This window comes from Oncorhynchus keta, chromosome 5 (assembly GCF_023373465.1).
Source record: "Oncorhynchus keta strain PuntledgeMale-10-30-2019 chromosome 5, Oket_V2, whole genome shotgun sequence".
NCBI classification, from domain to species: domain Eukaryota; kingdom Metazoa; phylum Chordata; class Actinopteri; order Salmoniformes; family Salmonidae; genus Oncorhynchus; species Oncorhynchus keta.
Window position 1 is genome coordinate 5,610,321 of NC_068425.1, and position 20,707 is coordinate 5,631,027.

Sequence of the window (20,707 nt, forward strand, 5' to 3'; positions counted from 1 at the left end):
ATGGTTAATGACTATGCATTATGTTGGTTATAAATCTAGAATGTATGTTCAAGTAGTTTACAGACTGAGTTTTTAGTCCAGGGCCTAAAGAGCCACCTACAAATCCCAACGTAAAATTATATTTCATGAGAAATTGTGACATTACCACAAAAAAAAGATAGATTTAAAAGCCTATTGATTTTTCTTCAACGCTAACTGAATGACATTAGGACAATAAATGCATAGAAAAACATCTGTAAGTGAGCTGCTGATGCCACGCACACGGTACATATTCCAAGCACGCAGATGACTTGTTAAATGCTTTAATTATTGGATTGTATATTAACATTATTAATAACAAGCAATAAAAGTTAGCAAAGATTTGCCTCAGAAATATAGATCTGAGGGGGAAAGGAGGTGGCACCAGTTTACCATAACAGCACATCATCCCTCTGTCTGTTGCCTAGGAGACAACAACTGACCTTGTATAAGCACTCAAACAGTAGGCCTATAGGAATTATGATTAACCAGGCATTCACATATATAAAAATAACTGTAAAAAAAAAAAGTTAACAAAAATAACTTTCTCAAGTCATATTTAATCAGAACACACCCAATGTACACTGTTTCTAGCAATGACACCATCGTGTGGTAGGCTGTGATTTGTCAGAATTCACAGATGCTGCACTTGCTAATATGGGTAGTTTCATCAGTGGCTTGCCCTGCACTGACAGGGGTGGAGAGACTTGACACACTTTCAAAGATCTGACTGTCTTGTTTATAGACGTCGAACAACAGTATTATCCTTGTCCTCAGAACAATTTCTGATGTCAATTTCTGATGACGCCACATAGAACACACTATTCAGTAGTGCTTCGTAGGGCCAATATAACTAGTAGTGTTCGTGTCCCTTAAAATGACATCGGACATGAACTTTATCCCAAAAACATACCCTGGCCCCCAAAAAAGAAACAAAATAAGGAAATTCCATATCAGAGCTGAGCTGGTTAATTCACAGAGGCAGGTGGCTCAATTCTGCAAGCTTAAAACATCAAACCATTTTGAAGTTGAGAGAAGATGGAAAAAGAACACAACTCCACAAATGCTTATGAGAAGAGGAACATGCATGTTCGTTGTAATCTTGAGTCTCAAACCACAGGGAAACCACTTCACATACTTGTATCAACTCAGTAACTCAAAATGTGGAAAGTGTCAAACTTTAAAAAGAGATTTTCAAGGGTCATTCACATACTTTTGAATGGAGAAAGGGGGGAGAGAGAGAGCAGTGACAGTGTTGTTATCCCCCCCCAAAAAACAGTGAGTTTAAAACAGGGATTGTGACAATGCAGGTTTGAAATGAAGAGGACCATTGCTGTGCATCTCAAGCAAGGCCCTACACCTGATTTCCTTTAGGCCGTGCTGTATATTAGTCCACAAGGCAACGTGATAGAACTTCAACTGGACTTCATAAACCTGATAGTGTGTGTATGGCTTGATTGCCTTCAAATGACCCCTGATCATCAAGGTTGTGTACTGTTTGTTTAAATCAAAGTTGATTAGATAACGATAGCTGAACATTGTGTACGACTCAATATCGTAACCTGAAAATAATGAGAAAAACCATGTTACAGAGTATGTGTTAAACCCCAGGTTTAGCCAGTTGCTTTCTGAATGGTTGTACAATGGTACAACTGCTAGGTTAACATACCGAGGCCTTATGCTAAAAAAAGGCACTTAAGAGACTAATTGTTTGGTGTGATTTGTTGAACATGAACATTTTTAGGTCTGAGAAAACCTGGATGGATTCCTGTCTTATTGATCTGAAGGCTAATGATTAGATGTTTTGAGAATGAGCCAGTGGAGATTACTGACAATATAATATGGGAAGGTTTATGGGAACATTAGGTCATTGTGATTTCCACTCAGTCAACTCAGTGTCTTTTCCTTTCACAACATCTTTCAAGTTAGCAATAATACCCAATTATTCTGTTTTTTTAAGCTAATGTCTTACATGTCGGTATCATCCAATCCATGTCTGACTTTAAATTGATATTGCAACAAAAGGTACAGACTTGCAATGCTAAGCTAACAAACATGTTCTAGCAAACCTTTCTGTGATGCTCTAATTTGTTTCCAGCCATACTGCTTAATGAACATTTCAAATAATTTTTGTCAGGTACATGCTTCCATAGATTTTAATGTTACAAGTCACCAGGTCAGCAGGTTAGTAAAGGAAGAAAAAAAACATGACTAACATTTTCTGTCAGTAAGGAAAATGGCAACGCAAAACGGTTTGCATTATCCTCCAGGCTTCAGTGATAGTAACGTAGAGGTGGTTTTCTGCCATTATCTCCAAGGAAAATGTTAGAGTACAAAATGAAACAACAACATTGTTGTAAACCCTGGGTTCTAGGACATACTTATTAGGATTTCACAATCACAACAGCAACCTTTTTTCCAATGTTTAATACATTGATCTGACTCCTCAATGACATTAAGTACCACTCAGTCATAAAAAGAAGGCCATCTAATCTGTTAAAAAAAAGAAAAAGATTAAAGAGTTGAAAAAAAGATATACTAATTCATTCCAATTCTGGCCGACAGTCTTGGTTTTCCATAGGAATCAAAAGTTTCTGTTTGGCCAGCTGACACCTCCCAAAAGGTCTGTAAAAATGACTTGAGGTTAATGCTAAGGTAACAGCAAAATCGGATAGGTAACATTTCCAAGGCATTCTACAAACAGCATAGTGGAGAAAAACATTGTTGAGCATTTCTCAAGAATCTCAGAATACCAACCAGTCAGAGGAACTCTCCCATTTGTTCCCTCTCCCATTTGTTCCCATCTACATGCTTAGGGATCATGATTTAAAAAATAAATAAATCCACAGCCATGTGAAATTTCTAGAGATACGGATATAGCTACCGATCTCAGTGATGTTTTTAGAGATGCAGATATAGCTACTGATCTCTGTGATGACTACAAGCAAATGTGGGTCTTCAAAACACCTGGTCCTCTCTCGACTCATGTGACAATTGTGCTTCTTTGTTTGATTTCCATTCTCACGTCATAATCTCTTTCACACACATCTTTCTCTTGGTTCTCCAAGACAAACTCTCATATTCTCTGCTCTTCTTTCTGTAGAGAATCTACAAGGGACACAGTCAGAAATTAGGCGTTCATTGACACAGTGGTTTTTCTCACCCTGTTCTCTTGTAGCTCAATGTTCCCTGAGAGCCCTAGGTATATCTTACTTCCATACCATGAGGGGTCTCTCCTCGCGCTTCTGCCAGGGACTCTTCTTGTTCCCCTCCTCGTCTTTATCATCGGCATCCTCCCCATCCTCGGGGCTGGTGGCTGAGTCCCTGCATGTCACCTCGCTGGTGGTAGTGGTGGTACTGGTCCGGGCGCTGTTATCCTGTCTACGGCTCTTCCGGGGGAACGTGCCCCCACGGGGGGTCGTCTCCGGGGCCTCATCCAGCAGCGGAGCCAGAGAATTGTCCTCTGGAGAGTACATGGCAGCCTGGCTCTCGCTGCTGCTGCTGGGGGGGTCTGTGGTGTCGATGCAGGGGAGTTTAGTATAGGTCTTCCCTGCGTGACCCTTCCTCTCAACCGCAGCTGCAGCCTCCTTTGCTTCCTTGGCCTTCCTCTCCTCCTTTCCCTTCCGCTGCTTCATGTTGGCTTCGCGAGCGACGTCTACTCGGTTGTCATGATGACTCCCCGTGGCTCCTCCACCCCCCCCTCCTCCAGGGATGCTGAGAGTGTCTCCCCCCAGCTCGATGTAGGAGTGGCGAACCAGGGAGTTGGAGCGGCCGTCCAGGGAGACGAACCAGGCCCGGGGGTGCGGTTTCACCCCCAGCTCCAGAAGCTTCTTCTCCGTCAGCGCCTGCAGCTCTCCGTTCATCTGAGATATGGTGTTGTCATTGAACAGGACCGGGATGTGGACTGGAGCCGCGTTAGGGTCCGAGGCCCAGTTGGAGTGTCCTTCTGAGTCCTCCCTCTGCTGGCCTGGTTCTTCCCCTTCCTCTTCTTCCTGTTGCTGGTTCTGTGGTTTCTGCTGCTGATTCTGGTGTACCTGTCCCTGCTGCCTGGGCAGAGTCATGCTAACCTGGATTCCCTCCATGTCATGCTGCATCTGTTGCTGCCTCTCCAAGGCCTGCTCCACAGCCGACAGGTCCGACGACAGGCGCATGTAGTGGGCCGGGATGACCAGCGTGGGCACCACACTCCGGTACATGCTTTCCTTCATCTGGTCCATGGAGTGGCAGAAGATGAGCTGGCCAGGCTGGGTGTTTAGAGAGTTGGGCCTGGCTAAGAGGTCCCCGGTCTGGGACGCTGAGTACTCCGGGGGCAGTCCAGAGTACTCCTGGTAGTGCCCGGCGAATGGAGGCAGTAAAGGTGGTGGAGATGGTTGATCTGAGGAGTAAGCCTGGTTGTCATTGGCGTTGTGATTGTGGCGACGTCGAGGATCATGGGTATTATCCTCCGCTGAGCTGAAGCTGCGGGTGTCGTTGTGGAGCAGCAGCTGAGGGTCCAAGTTGTTAGTGTTAGTAGAGCGTGTTGTCACCTTCATGGGAAAACTCTCCCCACCGCCACGTCTGGTGATACTGTCCGTGTTCACCTTGGAGTGGCGCTGGGCCTTTCCTGGGGGCGTGTGCCGGAAGAAATCCTCCCTGGAGCTGTGGAGATCCCGTGTGGAGGACAGGTCTGATTTGAGGGCGTCTGGGTCACCACCGGTGGAGGAAGCTGTGTCGATGTGGATGTGGCCTGAGCTGATGAGGTTGAGGTGGGACATGGAGGTGCATTGATCTCTTTTGGAGCCGTCCATGCCGGAGGAGACATGCATCTTGCCGTGACGGTACTGCTGCCGTGGTTTCAGACATCTCCGCCTAAAACAAAACAGGGAAGGATTAAAGGGAGAATGCAACCAAACGCATCCATGTATCAAATTTGACTCCCTGTAAACAGGAAATTAAACAACAAGAAGAGTCCCGGATTGGTTATATTTTTATTTTACACTTTGGACCCAGGCCAGTAATAACGCCACAGATTCAACTAAGCAAGTGCCTGACAGGGTTGGGGTCAATTCCATTTCAATTCAGAAAGTAGTTCCAAATTTCCCTTGTTGAAAAGCATTGAAGAGAATTGGCATTGTAATTTCAGTGTATTTCCTGAAGTGACTGGAATTTAAATGGAATTTACCCTAAACCTGGTGCTTGATGACTCAGAGTAGCTAGTTCAAAACCAGTGCTGGGTTGGAACAAAAATGTGCCACACTGGGACTGACTACTCCAGGACCTGAGTTGAGACACGTTGGGCCTGATACCAACCTGCAGTAATAGAGCAGCAGACAGAGCAGCACCAGCACCAGCAGAGCCATGGAGCCCAGGATGGTTAGGAGGAAGATGGTGTGGTAGGTGGTGATGTCTCGCAGGCCCATGGGGTTCAAAGCTGAGCCTGCAACATAGGGGTGCACTGTAAAACATTTCCTGTCATTTTTATAGTAAATTACTGGCAGCACAGTAGCCTGTAGCTTATTGTAAATCTACAGTAAAATACTGTCAGCACAGATTTACAGGACCTTTACTGAAACACAAATGTACAAAATATTACTGTTACACCTGACTACAGCTACATGTGGTCTTTCCCAAATTTACAGTGCATTACTGGAAGTGTAGTGGTTGGTAAACTGTTGCAGATTTACAGTGCAGGCAGCTAGCGCCAATGATGGGCAGTATATCTGTTAGGTATTTCAATACCAATCATTTGTATTTCACTGGCCTGAAGTACAATTCATGTATTTTGTAACAGTTTAATTATAATACATGTATTTGTATTTTCTAATACAAAAATAAACCTGCAAGTAGCCCGCTTAATTACAACAACATTCTTGTTTAATGCACTCACTGTAAGTCACTCTGGATGAGTGAATTACCAAAATGTAAAAATGAACAATTGCAACACACACTGTTGGGTATTATTCTAATGAGCTCCACCCCCAAACAAATAGTTTGAGTGTGGAACTCACTAGAATAATACCCAGCAGTTTGCTTTGCATGTGTTCCTTTTTAAAATGGACATTTGGGTCATTAGCAGACTTTTCTGTCCAGAGCAACTTACAGTCATTAAACAAAACACGTATCACAGTCATTGCAAGTAAAATGTTTCTGTAACTGTTACTGAGAATGGTGTTGTAGTTAAGGATACATTGGTCTTCAAGGTATTTTCTATTTGTAACAAGATACCTTTTGATATATCTTTGCCCAGATCTGGCTAGTGCCAAGTACATTACTGTAATATTCACAGTAACTTGCTACTAGGTTCCTGTAAGTTACTGTAATATCAGAGCAACGATACAGTACAGTAAGAAAGTAAATGCTACTGTAAATGTAATATTGGTATTTTACTGCAATTACATGGGATTGGTGCAAGCAGGTTGGCTGCTAGGTATGTGTATATTACAGCATATTTATGAATATTTGGTGTTTTATATCACTTGCACTTCTAGAAGCCTAAACAAAGGCTTCGAAACTGTCCGTGATTACAGTAGTGGGCGGGAAACGAAACTTCTTGTAGCATTGAGGCTTTTCCAGCCAATTGTAACAGTAAATTCCTGGCAGCACATTAGTCAGTAAATTACTGTCAATTTACAGGTCAAGGTTTTTAGTTTCCAAAAATACGGTATGGTAGTGTATTCTATGGTGTACAGCATTCTCACTAATGGGTGCAACAAATATAGCGTATTACAAGGAATGCTTTTAAATATTTTAAATAGACCGAGATTCTTTCCCCGCCCACAACATTTTCCCACAATATTCCATCATTCACATTATGCTGCTGTAAATATACAGCAAAACAGGTAATACAGTACTCTACTGTAATTTTACCGCAGTGTAGCGGAATGCCATTGAGCCCCCATAATGCATTGCTCTTTAGAGTACTGTACATTAATATAGAATTACAATAGCTAACAAAATGTTTAGCAGTAAATTCACAGAAATTTGTTACAGTGATAAATAAGATACTAGGATGGGCCAAGTCTGCAACAGGACTCCCTATAAAAAGCTTTGTAATGGACAGACCACAACCCCTAGCTACACAGTTTCTTCGCAAGAGTGCACAAACAAGTGTTCATTATTCAATTTCTATCTCATATTGACATAGTCTTAAGACAAGCATCACCAACTAGATTCAGCCGCGGGACGTTTACATTTTTTTTTTGCAGATTTCCAAAATGAAAAACAATTTATTTTTGCTTAGAAAACTTAGGGGGCCAAATAAAATCACCCAAGGGCCACCAGTAGGGGGCCTACAGTGGGGCTGTAGAAAAAAAAATGTTAGAATGATGCAAACCTGAGCTATGTCAACATTGTTGACATCGTAAAAAAAATAACAAAATACCATTACAAAATACCATAAAAATCTAAGTATCAAAATACTTGTATTTTGAAATGTATTTCATTAAAATGCATGTATTGTGTATTTTAAAACAAGAAAATACATTTGCAAGTAGTTGGCACGTGCAGCAACAACATTCTCAGTAATGGTTACAGAATCGTTTTACTTGCTAGGACTGTGATATGCTGTTTATCTAGATTAGTTGAATGCAGGGACTGTAAGTCACTGGATAAGAATGTCTGCTAAATTACCAAAATGTATATGTGAAAATGAACATAGCAAAAGTATAGTGCCATAAGACTTCTGATTCCAATGCAGGGTGAAAGGGAGACAAAACATTGAAAATACAAATTACAGCTCTCGAAAGTATCTTGTTCCAAAATACACTGGACTGTATTTCAGCCCATTGTAATACAAATAGCAAAATACTCAGAAGTCATTTAACTACATCTTTCAAATACATGTAACGGAAATACTGCCCATCTCTGGACATAGTTACTGTACCTGTGGTTGAGGGAAAGGCAGCCAGCCAATATCCTAGCTGGTTGGCCACAAAACTCCATGTAAGCTGTGCTCCTTCTTTCTTGATGTATCCGGTACCTTTCCTGACCCAGAGTCCTGTTGAAGTCAGCATGAGGGCAGAATTAGTTAGTAGTAGAGTAGGAATTACATTAAACATTGTACGTCAACTTCCTTAACAATTTAAGAGATGTGTGTGTGTAGATTTCCATTAAGATACTTATCACTCCAAAATATATTCCCAAAACTGAAAATATATACAAATAAAAGGGAACACAACACTTAAACAACACAATGTAACTCCAAGTCAATTACACTTCTGTGAAATCAAACTGTCCACTTAGGAAGCAACACTGATTGACAATACATTTCACATGCTGTTGTGCAAATGGAATAGACAACAGGTGGAAATTATAGGCAATTAGCAAGACACCCCCAATAAAGGAGTGGTTCTGCAGGTGGGGACCACAGACCACTTCTCAGTTCCTATGCTTCCTGGCTGATGTTTTGGTCACTTTTGAATGCTGGCGGTGCTTTCACTCTAGTGGTAGCATACAACCCACACAAGTGGCTCAGGTAGTGCAGCTCATCCAGGATGCCACATCAATGCGAGCTGTGGCAAGAAGGTTTGCTGTGTCTGTCAGCGTAGTGTCCAGAGCATGGAGGCGCTACCAGGAGACAGGCCAGTACATCAGGAGACGTGGAGGAGGCCGTAGGAGGGCAACAACCCAGCAGCAGGACCGCTACCTCCGCCTTTGTACAAGGAGGAGCAGGAGGAGCACTGCCAGAGCCCTGCAAAATGACCTCCAGCAGGCCACAAATGTGCATGTGTCTGCTCGAATGGTCAGAAACAGACTCCATGAGGGTGGTATGAGGGCCCGACGTCCACAGGTGGCGGTTGTGCTTACAGCCCAACACCGTGCAGGACATTTGGCATTTGCCAGAGAACACCAAGACTGGCAAATTCGCCACTGGCGCCCTGTGCTCTTCACAGATGAAAGCAGGTTCACACTGAATACATGTGACAGACGTGACCGAGTCTGGAGACGCCGTGGAGAACATTGTGCTGCCTGCAACATCCTCCAGTATGACCGGTTTGGCGGTGGGTCAGTCATGGTGTGGGGTGGCATTTCTTTGGGGGGCCGCACAGCCCTCCATGTGCCTGCCAGAGGTAGCCTGACTGCCATTAGGTACCGAGATGAGATCCTCAGACCCCTTGTGAGACCATATGCTGGTGCGGTTGGCCCTGGGTTCCTCCTAATGCAAGACAATGCTAGACCTCATGTGGCTGGAGTGTGTTAGCAGTTCCTGCAAGAGGAAGGCATTGATGCTGTGGACTGGCCCGCCCGTTCCCCAGACCTGAATCCAATTGAGCACATCTGGGACATCATGTCTTGCTCCATCCACCAATGCCACGTTGCACCACAGACAGTCTAGGAGTTGGCGGATGCTTTAGTCCAGGTCTGGGAGGAGATACCTCAGGAGACCATCCGCCACCTCATCGGGAGTATGCCCAGGCGTTGTAGGGAGGTCATACAGGCACGTGGAGGCCACACACACTACTGAGCCTCATTTTGACTTGCTTTAAGGACATTGCATCAAAGTTGGATCAGCCTGTATTGTGGTTTTCCACTTTAATTTTGAGTGTGAATCCAAACCCAGACCTCCATGGGTTGATACATTTGATTTCCATTGATCATTTTTGTGTGGTTTTGTTGTCTGCACATTCAACTATGTAAAGAAACAAGTATTTAATAAGAATATTTCATTCATTCAGATCTAGGATGTGTTATTTTAGTTGCCTTTATTTTTTTGAGCAGTGTATTTGCGTGAGTATCCCTGCTCTGCACTAACAATACTGATTTACCAATTATTTTTTTTCCCAAAGCATGCTCATAATCCCTGTACACAACAATTTCAATGATAATCACATGTACAGTGTGGAGAACAAGTATTTGATACACTGCCGATTTTCCTACTTACAAAGCATGTAGAGGTCAGTATTTTTTTATCATAGGTACACTTCAACTGTGAGAGACGGAATCCAAAAATCCAGAAAATCACATTGTATGATTTTTAGTAATTAATTTGCATTTTATTCCATGACATAAAATACAGACCTTCTCCAGATCCTTCAGGTTTCGGGGCTGTCGCTGGGCAATACGGACTTTCAGCTCCCTCCAAAGAGTTTCTATTGGGTTCAGGTCTGGAGACTGGCTAGGCCACTCCAGGACCTTGAGATGCTTCTTATGGAGCCACTCCTTAGTTGCCCTGGCTGTGTGTTTCGGGTCGTTGTCATGCTGGAATACCCAGCCACGACCCATCTTCAATGCTCTTACTGAGGGAAGGAGGTTGTTGGCTTCACGGTTGGGATGGTGTTCTTGGGGTTGTACTCATCCTTCTCCCTCCAAACACGGCGAGTGGAGTTTAGACCAAAAAGCTCTATTTTTGTCTCATCAGACCACATGACCTTCTCCCACTCCTTCTCTGGATAATCCAGATGGTCATTGGCAAACTTCAGACGGGCCTGGACATGTGCTGGCTTGAGCGCGCTGCAGGATTTTAATCCATGATGGCGTAGTGTGTTACTAATGGTTTTCTTTGAGACCGTGGTCCCAGCTCTCTTCAGGTCATTGACCAGGTCCTGCCGTGTAGTTCTGGGCTGATCCCTCACCTTCCTCATGATCATTGATGCCCCACGAGGTGAGATCTTGCATGGAGCCCCAGACCCAGGATGATTGACTGATGATCTTGAACTTCTTCCATTTTCTAATAATTGCGCCAACAGTTGTTGCCTTCTCACCAAGCTGCTTGCCTATTGTCCTGTAGCACCTTCCCAGCCTTGTGCAGGTCTAAAATGTATCCCTGATGTCCTTACACAGCTCTCTGGTCTTGGCCATTGTGGAGAGGTTGGAGTATGTTTGATTGAGTGTGTGGACCGTTGTCTTTTATACAGCTAACAAGTTTAAACAGGTGCAGTTAATACAGGTAATGAGTGGAGAACAGGAGGGATTCTTAAGGAACAAACTGAATTCTTACTGGTTGGTAGGTGATCAAATACTTATGTCATGCAATAAAATGCTAATTAATTACTTAAAAATCATACAATGTGATTTTCTGGATTTTTGTTTTAGATTCCGTCTCTCACAGTTGAAGTGTACATATGATAAAAAAAAATGTACAGACCTCTACGTGCTTTGTAAGTTGGAAAACCTGCAAAATCGTCAGTGTATCAAATACTTGTTCTCCCCGCTGTACACAGTATATTCTTTGTAATCCTGGAGTGAGCAGATGGAACAGCTCCACCGTTACTGTACTGAACGTGTGCTGTGAATCTATTACTTCACATTGTAAGGCCAGCGGTGTTATGCATTCATATCCAGTGATGCGTAGCTCGTCTGTGCAGAACATACACAAATGATGAGCGAATAACGTGATCCAGGGAAGGAAGACAGCTTTGAGTCCAGGGAGATGCTTTCCGACCAGAACCACAATAACAAAAGAGGGGCGAGGGGGGACAAAAAAATATAAAAAGAGAAGAAATAAAAACTTGGTCACAAAAAAAAGAGAAAAGAAGAAGAGAAGAACCATTTCCCATGATGCCAGGCGCCCTGAGGAGAGGGTCAGGATTCAGTAGCTTAATGCGTCTTGACAGGGAGACCTCTGCCCACAGTCAAGGTCCCCTTCTACATCATCCTCCCGCTCCTAAAATAGTTTTAATTTCTGTCATTCTCGTTAGCATTTTCACTTTGCAGAAAACAAACACAGAAGCAGGTTATGATTAGGCCTACATGTTAGGTTACCCGATGTTACAGGAAGGTCATGCCTGTTCAACCCGCTATCATCCAGAAGGCGAGGTCAGTACAGGTGCATCAAAGCAGGGACCGAGAGACTGAAAAACAGCTTCAATCTCAAGGCCATCAGACTGTTAAACAGCCACCACTAACATTGAGTGGCTGCTGCCAACACCTTGACTCAACTCCAGCCACTTTAATAATGGGAATTGATGGGAAATGATGTAAAACATATCACTCGCCACTTTAAACAATGCTACCTAATATAATGTTTACATACCCTACATTATTCATCTCATATGCATACGTATATACTGTACTCTATATCATCTACTGCATCTTTATGTAATACATGTATCACTAGCCACTTTAAACTATGCCACTTTGTTTACATACTCATCTCATATGTATATACTGTACTCAATACCATCTACTGTATCTTGCCTATGCCGCTCTGTACCATCACTCATTCATATATCCTTATGTACATATTCTTTATCCCTTTACACTTGTGTGTATAAGACAGTAGTTTTGGAATTGTTAGTTCGATTACTTGTTGGTTATTACTGCATTGTCGGAACGAGAAGCACAAGCATTTCGCTACACTCGCATTAACATCTGCTAACCATGTGTATGTGACAAATAACATTTGATTTGATTTGATTTACTTATGCAAGTGTCCTGAATGATTTTAACACATTGTATGGGGAGAATGCAAACAGTGGTCTAAAATAAAAATGTCAAGTTTAAAGTAAGGTATAGCTTATGATTAATAACATATTTGAAAAAAATAAACATAACATTGCCTTTCAATTCGAATAAGCAATACAACTATTAGCTTAAATAACTATTAGATCAATATAATCTGTTTAGACTACAAACATTTGTTGGACTCTTTTAGTGCTAATACCCCAGGCAAGGGAAGTCTGTGAATATATTGCCTTTGTCATCACAGCAGCAATACAACCAGGGCCTGTATTAATTAAAAGTGCTCATCTAGGATCAGGTCATCTTATTCATTATGATCTAAAAGTCAAAACTGATCCTAGATCAGCACTTCTATTGACGCTTTGTGAATACAGACGGAGGCCTGAAAATCCATTCGGCCAGCTTTACTGCCCAATGGCTACAGTACATCTATTTTTAGACATTAATAGACGATCTGGCATCCACAACCTCAAACATCGAACCACCTGAGAAGTCAACATAGGACTTCTAGGCTACATATTGAGCCAAGCTCTAATTAACACAACCTAAGTGGTGTGAATAGAAACACACTCAACAATCCTCTAAAGTAGGGTAAAAGGGAGGTGAGAGTGAATTGAAGTGTGAATGTGTGTCATGCCAGATCACTTATCTCGGAAGTGCTCGACCATGGATGTAGTTCTGTATGTCGACCACTAGGGGTCGCCATGCACACTGATGAACAGTAGTAGGGGCTTTTGTTTATCTCCTCAGTATAAGGCAGGGGGATTTCCAAGCCACCCCCCACAACCCCCTGACAGAGTGTGTGCATGCATGTGATCCGTCTCCAAAACAAACACCGACACACAGCTGAGTCTGGAGAGATAATGGCGCCTCTGATTTAGAGTCTCCTGGGCTATATGGAACAAGAAACACTGTGTTGTCCTTCTTCCTCCTCCTTTCCCTTTTAAAGACGCCTTGAAGGAGGAGGATGGGAGGAGATCGCATGGGAGGGGTCATCATGGACAGAGAGAGAGAGAGAGAGAGAGAAAGAGTTCTCCTCCCGCCTGACGAAAGGGTCATGTTCAACTTTGATTCAACTTTTTTGACTCATCATCACACTGCATTTTCTCTTGTACTCAAGTGTCATGCCTATGTGCAAATGGATATGCACAGACTGCACGCATGCACACCCACATACACACAAATGTGTGATTCAGTCCGAAACAAATCCATTTCTCTCTTCAGCGGCAGCTCACTCTGGCCATCCACCCACGTCCAATGAATATTCATCTTCTCCATGTTTTCACTCTAAAATCTCATTTCCTCTCAGTCTCAATGTAGACTGACAGTCAGCAGCCTGGCATTACAGCCCATTTAGCTCTTCCTTGATAGATCTGTCACAGTGCCACAGTACACTTACAGTACCCACCAACTAAAGGCTTCCATGGCACCACCTGATTCTATTTGCTAGAGTATTCCGAGTGCTCCTGGCAGGTTTCCCAAACCTCCCCTTCTGCCCCAAACATCTACAAAACACATTGTGGATTTAAAGCCTTGGCACAAAGTCTTGCAAGTGTAACCTGGCACACTGGAGGAGTGGAGTGTGTGTGTGTGTGTGTGTGTGTGTGTGTGTGTGTGTGAGAGAGAGAAATCTGGTGTTAAACCTAACTCTGGAAGAGAGGCCCAGGCATCCAGACTTACAGTAACTCATAAATCTAGAGGACCCCCTGGGCATACTAGACTAGAGGCCCATTTCTCGACTCAACACTGATCTTAAAGCTCCACGGGAGTTTATTTTATTGCTCTGTGTGGGATTCAGTGTGGGATTCTACCTGTCTAGTAACCTGCGATGTTACTTGATTTGTTTTGAGTAGAAACTTTCGTGTTTACTGCTTCTGCATAGGTCAGGGAAAACTCAGGATAACTCAGGGAAAGAACGTGACTCCGTTGGACGTAAACTAAACCATGACGGAAACAAAGAATTCCTTATTCCTACGCGCTGTTCTCCAGAAGTGAACCCGCTTTTATGTATACAATATATAGTGAAATACTGTATAGAGCACTCGAGACATAATGTAGGACACCACTTGCTGCAGTACTACATGAGGGTCAGTGGGGGGGCACTCTCCCCTCTTAAGCAAACAAAAGCCCACATCCCCAGAGCAGGGTGTGTGTATGTGTGTGTGTGTGTGTGTGTGTGTGTGTGTGTGTGTGTGTGTGTGTGTGTGTGTGTGTGTGTGTGTGTGTGTGCGCATGGTGGAATTAGAGGTGACCCCTTTAGAGATGACACGGTTAAACAACACATCCACCCTGGTGTCCACATTATAATCAGTAAGCCTCTCACCACCTAGCTAACTGATCGTTCGCCACTGCAGATAATGAGATATGAGCTCTGGGCCTCCCACTTAGTGGACAGTTGAATAAAAACCCATACAGTTAAATAATGCATTAACCTAACGCTGCAACGCTCTGTTTGACTAATCCGTTTGCTTAAATCCTGTGCTATATTGTTATTTTGGGTTTTACTGTAAATATTTGATTTCCATTTACTCTCAGCTACGGTACAGAGTAAAACATTTGCACGCAGCGAATTTGAGCAAACTACTCAATTCAACACCCACAAATACCCACAATATAAGCCACTTAATGGAGCTCGAGAGTGAGAGATTGTTGTTAGTGGGGGGTGCCTAGTCAATTGGCAGTAACCTGTTTTGTCCCAACACTGAACGTTAGGGTCAGCACTCACAACCATTCATCCTCAGTCATCTTAGCCACCCTGACAGGATGTGAGCAATAGCCTACAGCTAACTCCAACAGACCAGCTCATCCCACTATCCAAAATCTCTCCTTCCACCACAGCTTTGTTGTCCCCTTTCTCCTCTACTCAAAAACAATAACCCTTCAAAACCTCTCCCCCCTCCCTCCTCCGTCCATCTGTGTCTCTGTTTGCATCTCATAACACGTCACCATGGCAACATAGGACCGGAGAGGTGGGGAACATTGCCTCCTCTGTCCCAGGCCTCCTGGAGCTACATAACAGGCCTAATCACATCATCAGGCTTCAGGACGACAACAACACTCTTCAGCTGCAGTTTTCCCACAGGGTGTTAAAAAGGGATGTTCACACAAAGCTTGTTCTCATATTTGCTGCACATTGAACCCACAACTATGGTATCGGAATGACACACCCATCTGTTGTGCATCATTGGGATCTGCCGATCAGTGCATGTCCATGATTTCTAAATGCGATAGTTCCGAGTTGTGCATGCATGTTGCTCTCTGTATTGAAGATACAATCATGGAAGGACCCCGGGAATCCAAATGGATCCTGCCAGATAGGTGCTTCATCATCTACCCTTGGGAAGACATATCCAGACAGGGCAAGTGTCTGGTTGGTTATTACTTTTTATTCATTAGACTTGCTCTTCTCAGTCCATTGTGTACTGTCCCATCCTTGACATCCAACTTCAAGAAGTTGAGGTCACCATGGAGATCTGTAGAAATAGGCCCATGGCTTTGGTAACACTTCCGATGAATACCCTCTTCATAATGCATTATAAGCGCATTTAGAACGCCTGAGCTACGAATCATGCATAATAATGCACAACATAGGCACTAATAACTGTTCATAAACATCTATGACTAAATCCATACTGCGTAATGAAGAGGACATTCATAGGAAGTGTTTACCAGGGTTTCTTCAGCATAGTTATGGTAATGTGAATCTCGGTAGGGAAATGCCAGGCATGTCAATGAGATCTGCAGTGATCTGCATGTTCCGGTTCAGACACACTGGAACAATGGCTGCCATGGGAAGTCCGGACCGGTTGTCAGGACAAGAAACAACCCTGGTCTGGAGTTTTTAGGCATCGGTTCCATAAAGCCAGCGGTGGAAAAAGTACCCAACTATCATACTTGAGTAAAAGTAAAAGATACCTTAATAGAAAATAACTCAAGTAAAAGTAAAAGTCACCCAGTAAAATTCTACTCGAATAAAAGTCTAAAAGTACTTGGTTTAAAATATACTTAAGTATCAAAAGTAAAAGTATCAATCATTTCAAATTCCTTATATTAAGCAGAGAAGATGGAAACATTTTCTTGATTTTTTTGTAATTACGGAAAGCCACGGGCACACTCCAACATTCAGACATAATTTACAAACAAAACATGTGTTTTTAGTGAGTCCGCCAGATGAGAGGCAGTACGGATGACCAGGGATGTTCGGTTGATAAGTGTGTGAATTGGACTATTTTCCTGTCCTGCTAAGCATTCAAAATGTAACCAGTACTTTTGGGTGTCAGGGAAAATGTATGGAGTAAAAAGTACAATATATTCCTAAGGAATGTAATGAAGTAAAAGTAGTCAAACAAATATATATAAAAGTAAAGTACAGATACCCCAAAAAACTACTTAAATAGTACTTGAAAGTATTTTTTACTTAAGTACTTTACACCAATGCATAAAGCAACGGAGGAAAGTGAGTGTATGAGAGAGAGAGAAAGAGAGAGAGGCAGAGAGAGTGTGTGCGTGAGAGAGAAAAAGGGGGCTCCTGAGTGAAACAGCGGTCTAAGGCACTGCATCTCAGTGCAAGAGGCGTCACTACAGTCCCTGGTTTGATTCCAGGCCGTATCACATCCGGACGTGATTGGGAGTCCCATAGGGCAGCGCACAACGTTGGCCGGGGTAGGACGTCATTGTAAATAAGAATTTGTTCTTAACTGACTTGCCTAGTTAAATAAAAGGTTACATTTAAATAAAAAATTCAAAAGAGAGAGAAAGCAAGAGGGAGAGAGAGGGAGGCAGATGCAGAGCAAGAGAGAGGCAGAGAGAGTGTGTATGTGAGAGAAAGAGAGAGTGAGAAACAGAATGAACGGGAGAAAGAGTGTGTTTGTGTGTGTGAGAGAGAGAGAAAGAGGGAGATGTGTAAGAGAGAGAAAGAGATGGAGAGCATTGTGTGGCTCCCTCCCTATGAAAGCATGCACGGCAGTTGTATAACAGTACTGTCAGCCAAGTGAACTGCGATATTTTAGACACTGAGAAGCAGCACGGAAGAGGATTAACCCATGTGAGACAGGATCAGATAGCCTGGGTAAACCACACTGAACTGAGGAATAAGGTGAATGCACCAATTTGTAAGTCGCTCTGGATAAGAGCGTCTGCTAAATGACTTAAATGTAAATGTAAATGAAAACACTGCTGGGCACAGCGTTCAGTCTGGTTGAACCAGGCTACCTGTGACCAGCTGGGAGTCCAGGCAGCCACAGTTAGTGCAGATGGACTGGAGGTTCCTCTTATTCGCCCCGTTCCAAGCTCAGACCACTGCCATTTATATGCCTTAGATTTGTGGTCCGACAGACGGTGGCTTACTATCAATGGCAGTTTTTTTTATTGACAGGCATTTTCATGTATGTATTTGAGTATAGCAGTAAGCCCAATTTTGATGAACAAATGAAACTGGCTAAAGTATGTACGAGGATGGTTCTGTATACAAGGACGTTTTTTTAGGGAAACCATTTTCAACTGACAGCACTCAAGAGTCAGCACTCTATCAAACAAATTGATGACACTTGTACATGGAGGGCTCTCAGTATTGGTCAGCTACGATGGTGGGTGGTTCCCTTTACCTGTCTTGTCGTCGAACCTCCACACGGGGACACTGGTGGCTGTCTGCAGGGGTGTGTCTAAGGGCAGGGGGATGCAGATATGGACGGGGTCCCACACCTGAACACTGGTCCCGTTACGACTGAAGAGCTGGGCATTGACCGCCGCCACCGCAGTCAGGCCCACCCAGCTACTGTTCGCCCCTGGGGAGAGACGACGCAAAGGTCTTTAGACCAAACACCAGTGTGGTGTGGAACCCGACAGTAGAAAATCCCAAACAAGGCTCGCTACCACGCCTCTCAACCCAAATAACGCCAACGCTACCATCACCATGCAAACATCACAATATTCACCCTCAGCATTTTACAGTTTGTTCACCATTCTAAGGCATCATCATCATCATCATGGTTGACCTGGTTTACACTTGTCAGAAAAGTCTTTCCAACAGACACTATGCATTGGCTTCTCATCATTCATGACACTCAGACATAATACTATGTAATCATACTTCTCCCATGGTTTCCTGCCATCATTCCTCCTCCACTTGAGCAATTCTGCATTTAGTCTTTTACCCATTTATTCCCCTCCATCTCATCTCCTGTTTCCCACCTTCCTTCTCCTTTTCAATCCTCCTGTCCCCCCCTCCCCTCCCTCTTCTTCCACTGTCCCAAACCACCCTCCACCCCCTCCCTCTATTTCTCACCGGTGGCATTGCTCTCCAGGCCCAATGGGTAGGGGAAACCTCCTATCTCATACTGACTCTGTGCGGAGGTCAGCACTGCAGAGAGCTCTGGGTTGGTAGAGTTGAGGGCCAGAGTCACTGCTTTCCTCTGGAGCTGTATCCATGGCTGGTTTTTGACTCCTGGAGGGGGAAGGGGTGAGAGAGGAGAGAAAGTGGGGGAAGGAGGGGAGAGAGAGAGAAGGAATCTGTGAGATTGGGGGTGCAACTGAACAAGCAGCATAACGTTTACGGCCTTGATGTGGCAATCATATGGCCTATGAAATAATACAAAGTGAAGAGTTGTAGACAGTTTTCATGGAATATAGATAGTACCGTTTATAATACTAGTAATAATAGAATAACAATATTTCCTCCCCACAAAACCGTTTTAGAGAGACACTAAATTATTTATGTATAATTTATTCAGATTATACAGAACCTAACCACGGGATCAATCCAACCCTCAAATTGAAATGACAACCAGCACACATACAGTAGCAGCATCCAGGGATTGTGACGGCTAACAGGATTTGCTGGTCTATAGTAAGACAATAGAGACTAACCCTGCAGGTTGGACAACAGTCAACCTGCCTGTCATACTATAATCCCATTCTCCCAGTTTGATTCGGCTTGCCACAAGGGGAAAAAAAAAGAGGCCTAAAAATACACTGGCCCCTCGTAACGGTGCCACTTGTCTAATATGATTAGTATTTGGTGACCATGGGGCCTGATCTGTGCAGACAGCCAGGCGAGCATGTCCATGCAGAGGGTCTATACTATACTGAACACCCCAGGCCGGCTGCATTGTAGTATCTCCCTCTCTCCCCCTCCCTCCCTTCTCCCTTCCCTCTCTCCCTCCCTCCCCCCCTCCCTTCCCTCTCTCTCTCTCCCTCCCTCCCTCCCTCCCTCTCCCCCTCCCTCTCTCTCTCCCTCCCTTCCCTCTCTCTCCCTCCCTCCCTCCCTCTCCCCCCTCTCTCTCCCCTCCCTTTCTCTCCCTCCCTTCTCTCCCTCCCCCTCCCTTCCCTCCCCCTCCCCCTCCCTTCTCTCTCCCCCTCCCTCCCCCTTTCTCTCTCTCCCCCTCCCTCCCTTTCTCTCTCTCCCTCCCCCTCCCTCCCTTTCTCTCTCTCCCTCCCCCCCTTTCTCTCTCTCCCTCCCCCTCCCTCCCTTTGTATATAGTGCGTATAGTGTTGAGTCATCCTCATACATAGATACTCTGGCTTTACTCAAAGTCAGTGGCATGTCGTTAGTAAACATTTTAAAAGGCAAGGGGCCTAAAGATCTATCCTGGGGAATTCCTGATTCTACCTCGATTACGTTTGAGAGGCTTCCATTAAAGAACACCGCCTGTGTTCTGTTAGACAAGTAACTATTTGTCCACATTAAAGCCATAACACATACGTTTTCCAGCAACAAACTATAATCGATAATGTCATAAGCTGCACTGAAGTCCAACAAGACAGCCCCTACAAATCATTTCATCATCAATTTCTCTCAGCCAATCATCAGTCATTTGGGTAAGTGCTGTGCTTGTTGAGTGTCCTTCCCTATATAAGCATGCTGAAAGTCTGTTTTCAATTTGTTTACTGTGAAATAGCATTGTATCTGGTCCAATTGTTTTCCAGGAGATTACTAAGGGTTGGTAACCGGCTGTTTGATCAGCTATTTGAGTCAGTAAAGGGGGCTTTACCATTCTTGGGTAGCGGAATGACTTTAGCTTCTCTCCAGTCTTGAGGGCACACACTTTCTAGTAGGCTTAAATTGAAGATGTGGCAATATCATCTGCTATTATCCTCAGTAATTTCCCATCCAGATTGTCAGAGCCTGTGGCTTGTCATTGTTGATAGGCAACAATAATTATTTCACCTCTTCTACACTGACTTTACGGAATTCAAAAGTACAATTCTTTCATAATTTGCTCCGATATACTTGGATGTGTAGCGTCAGCTGCAGAGTTGGCTTATCTTGCCAATGAAAATGTCATTAAAGCAGTTGGCAATATCAGTGGGCTTT

General features: G+C 43.8%; 1 protein-coding gene across 1 annotated transcript in view; it reads right to left on the reverse strand.

Annotated features, from left to right (window-relative positions):
• Positions 1 to 288: 288 nt before the first annotated feature.
• LOC118384387 (protein FAM171A2-like) overlaps positions 289 to 20,707 on the reverse strand; it is a 67,315-nt gene continuing 46,896 nt past the window's right edge. Inside the window, exons 4-8 of the mRNA XM_035770872.2 lie at positions 18,680 to 18,838; positions 18,000 to 18,179; positions 7,880 to 7,993; positions 5,308 to 5,434; positions 289 to 4,866 (exon numbers count right to left, since the gene is read on the reverse strand). Of these exons, the coding sequence (XP_035626765.1) occupies positions 3,228 to 4,866; positions 5,308 to 5,434; positions 7,880 to 7,993; positions 18,000 to 18,179; positions 18,680 to 18,838 (2,219 nt within the window). The 3' untranslated portion in view covers positions 289 to 3,227. The remainder of the gene's footprint in view (positions 4,867 to 5,307; positions 5,435 to 7,879; positions 7,994 to 17,999; positions 18,180 to 18,679; positions 18,839 to 20,707) is intronic.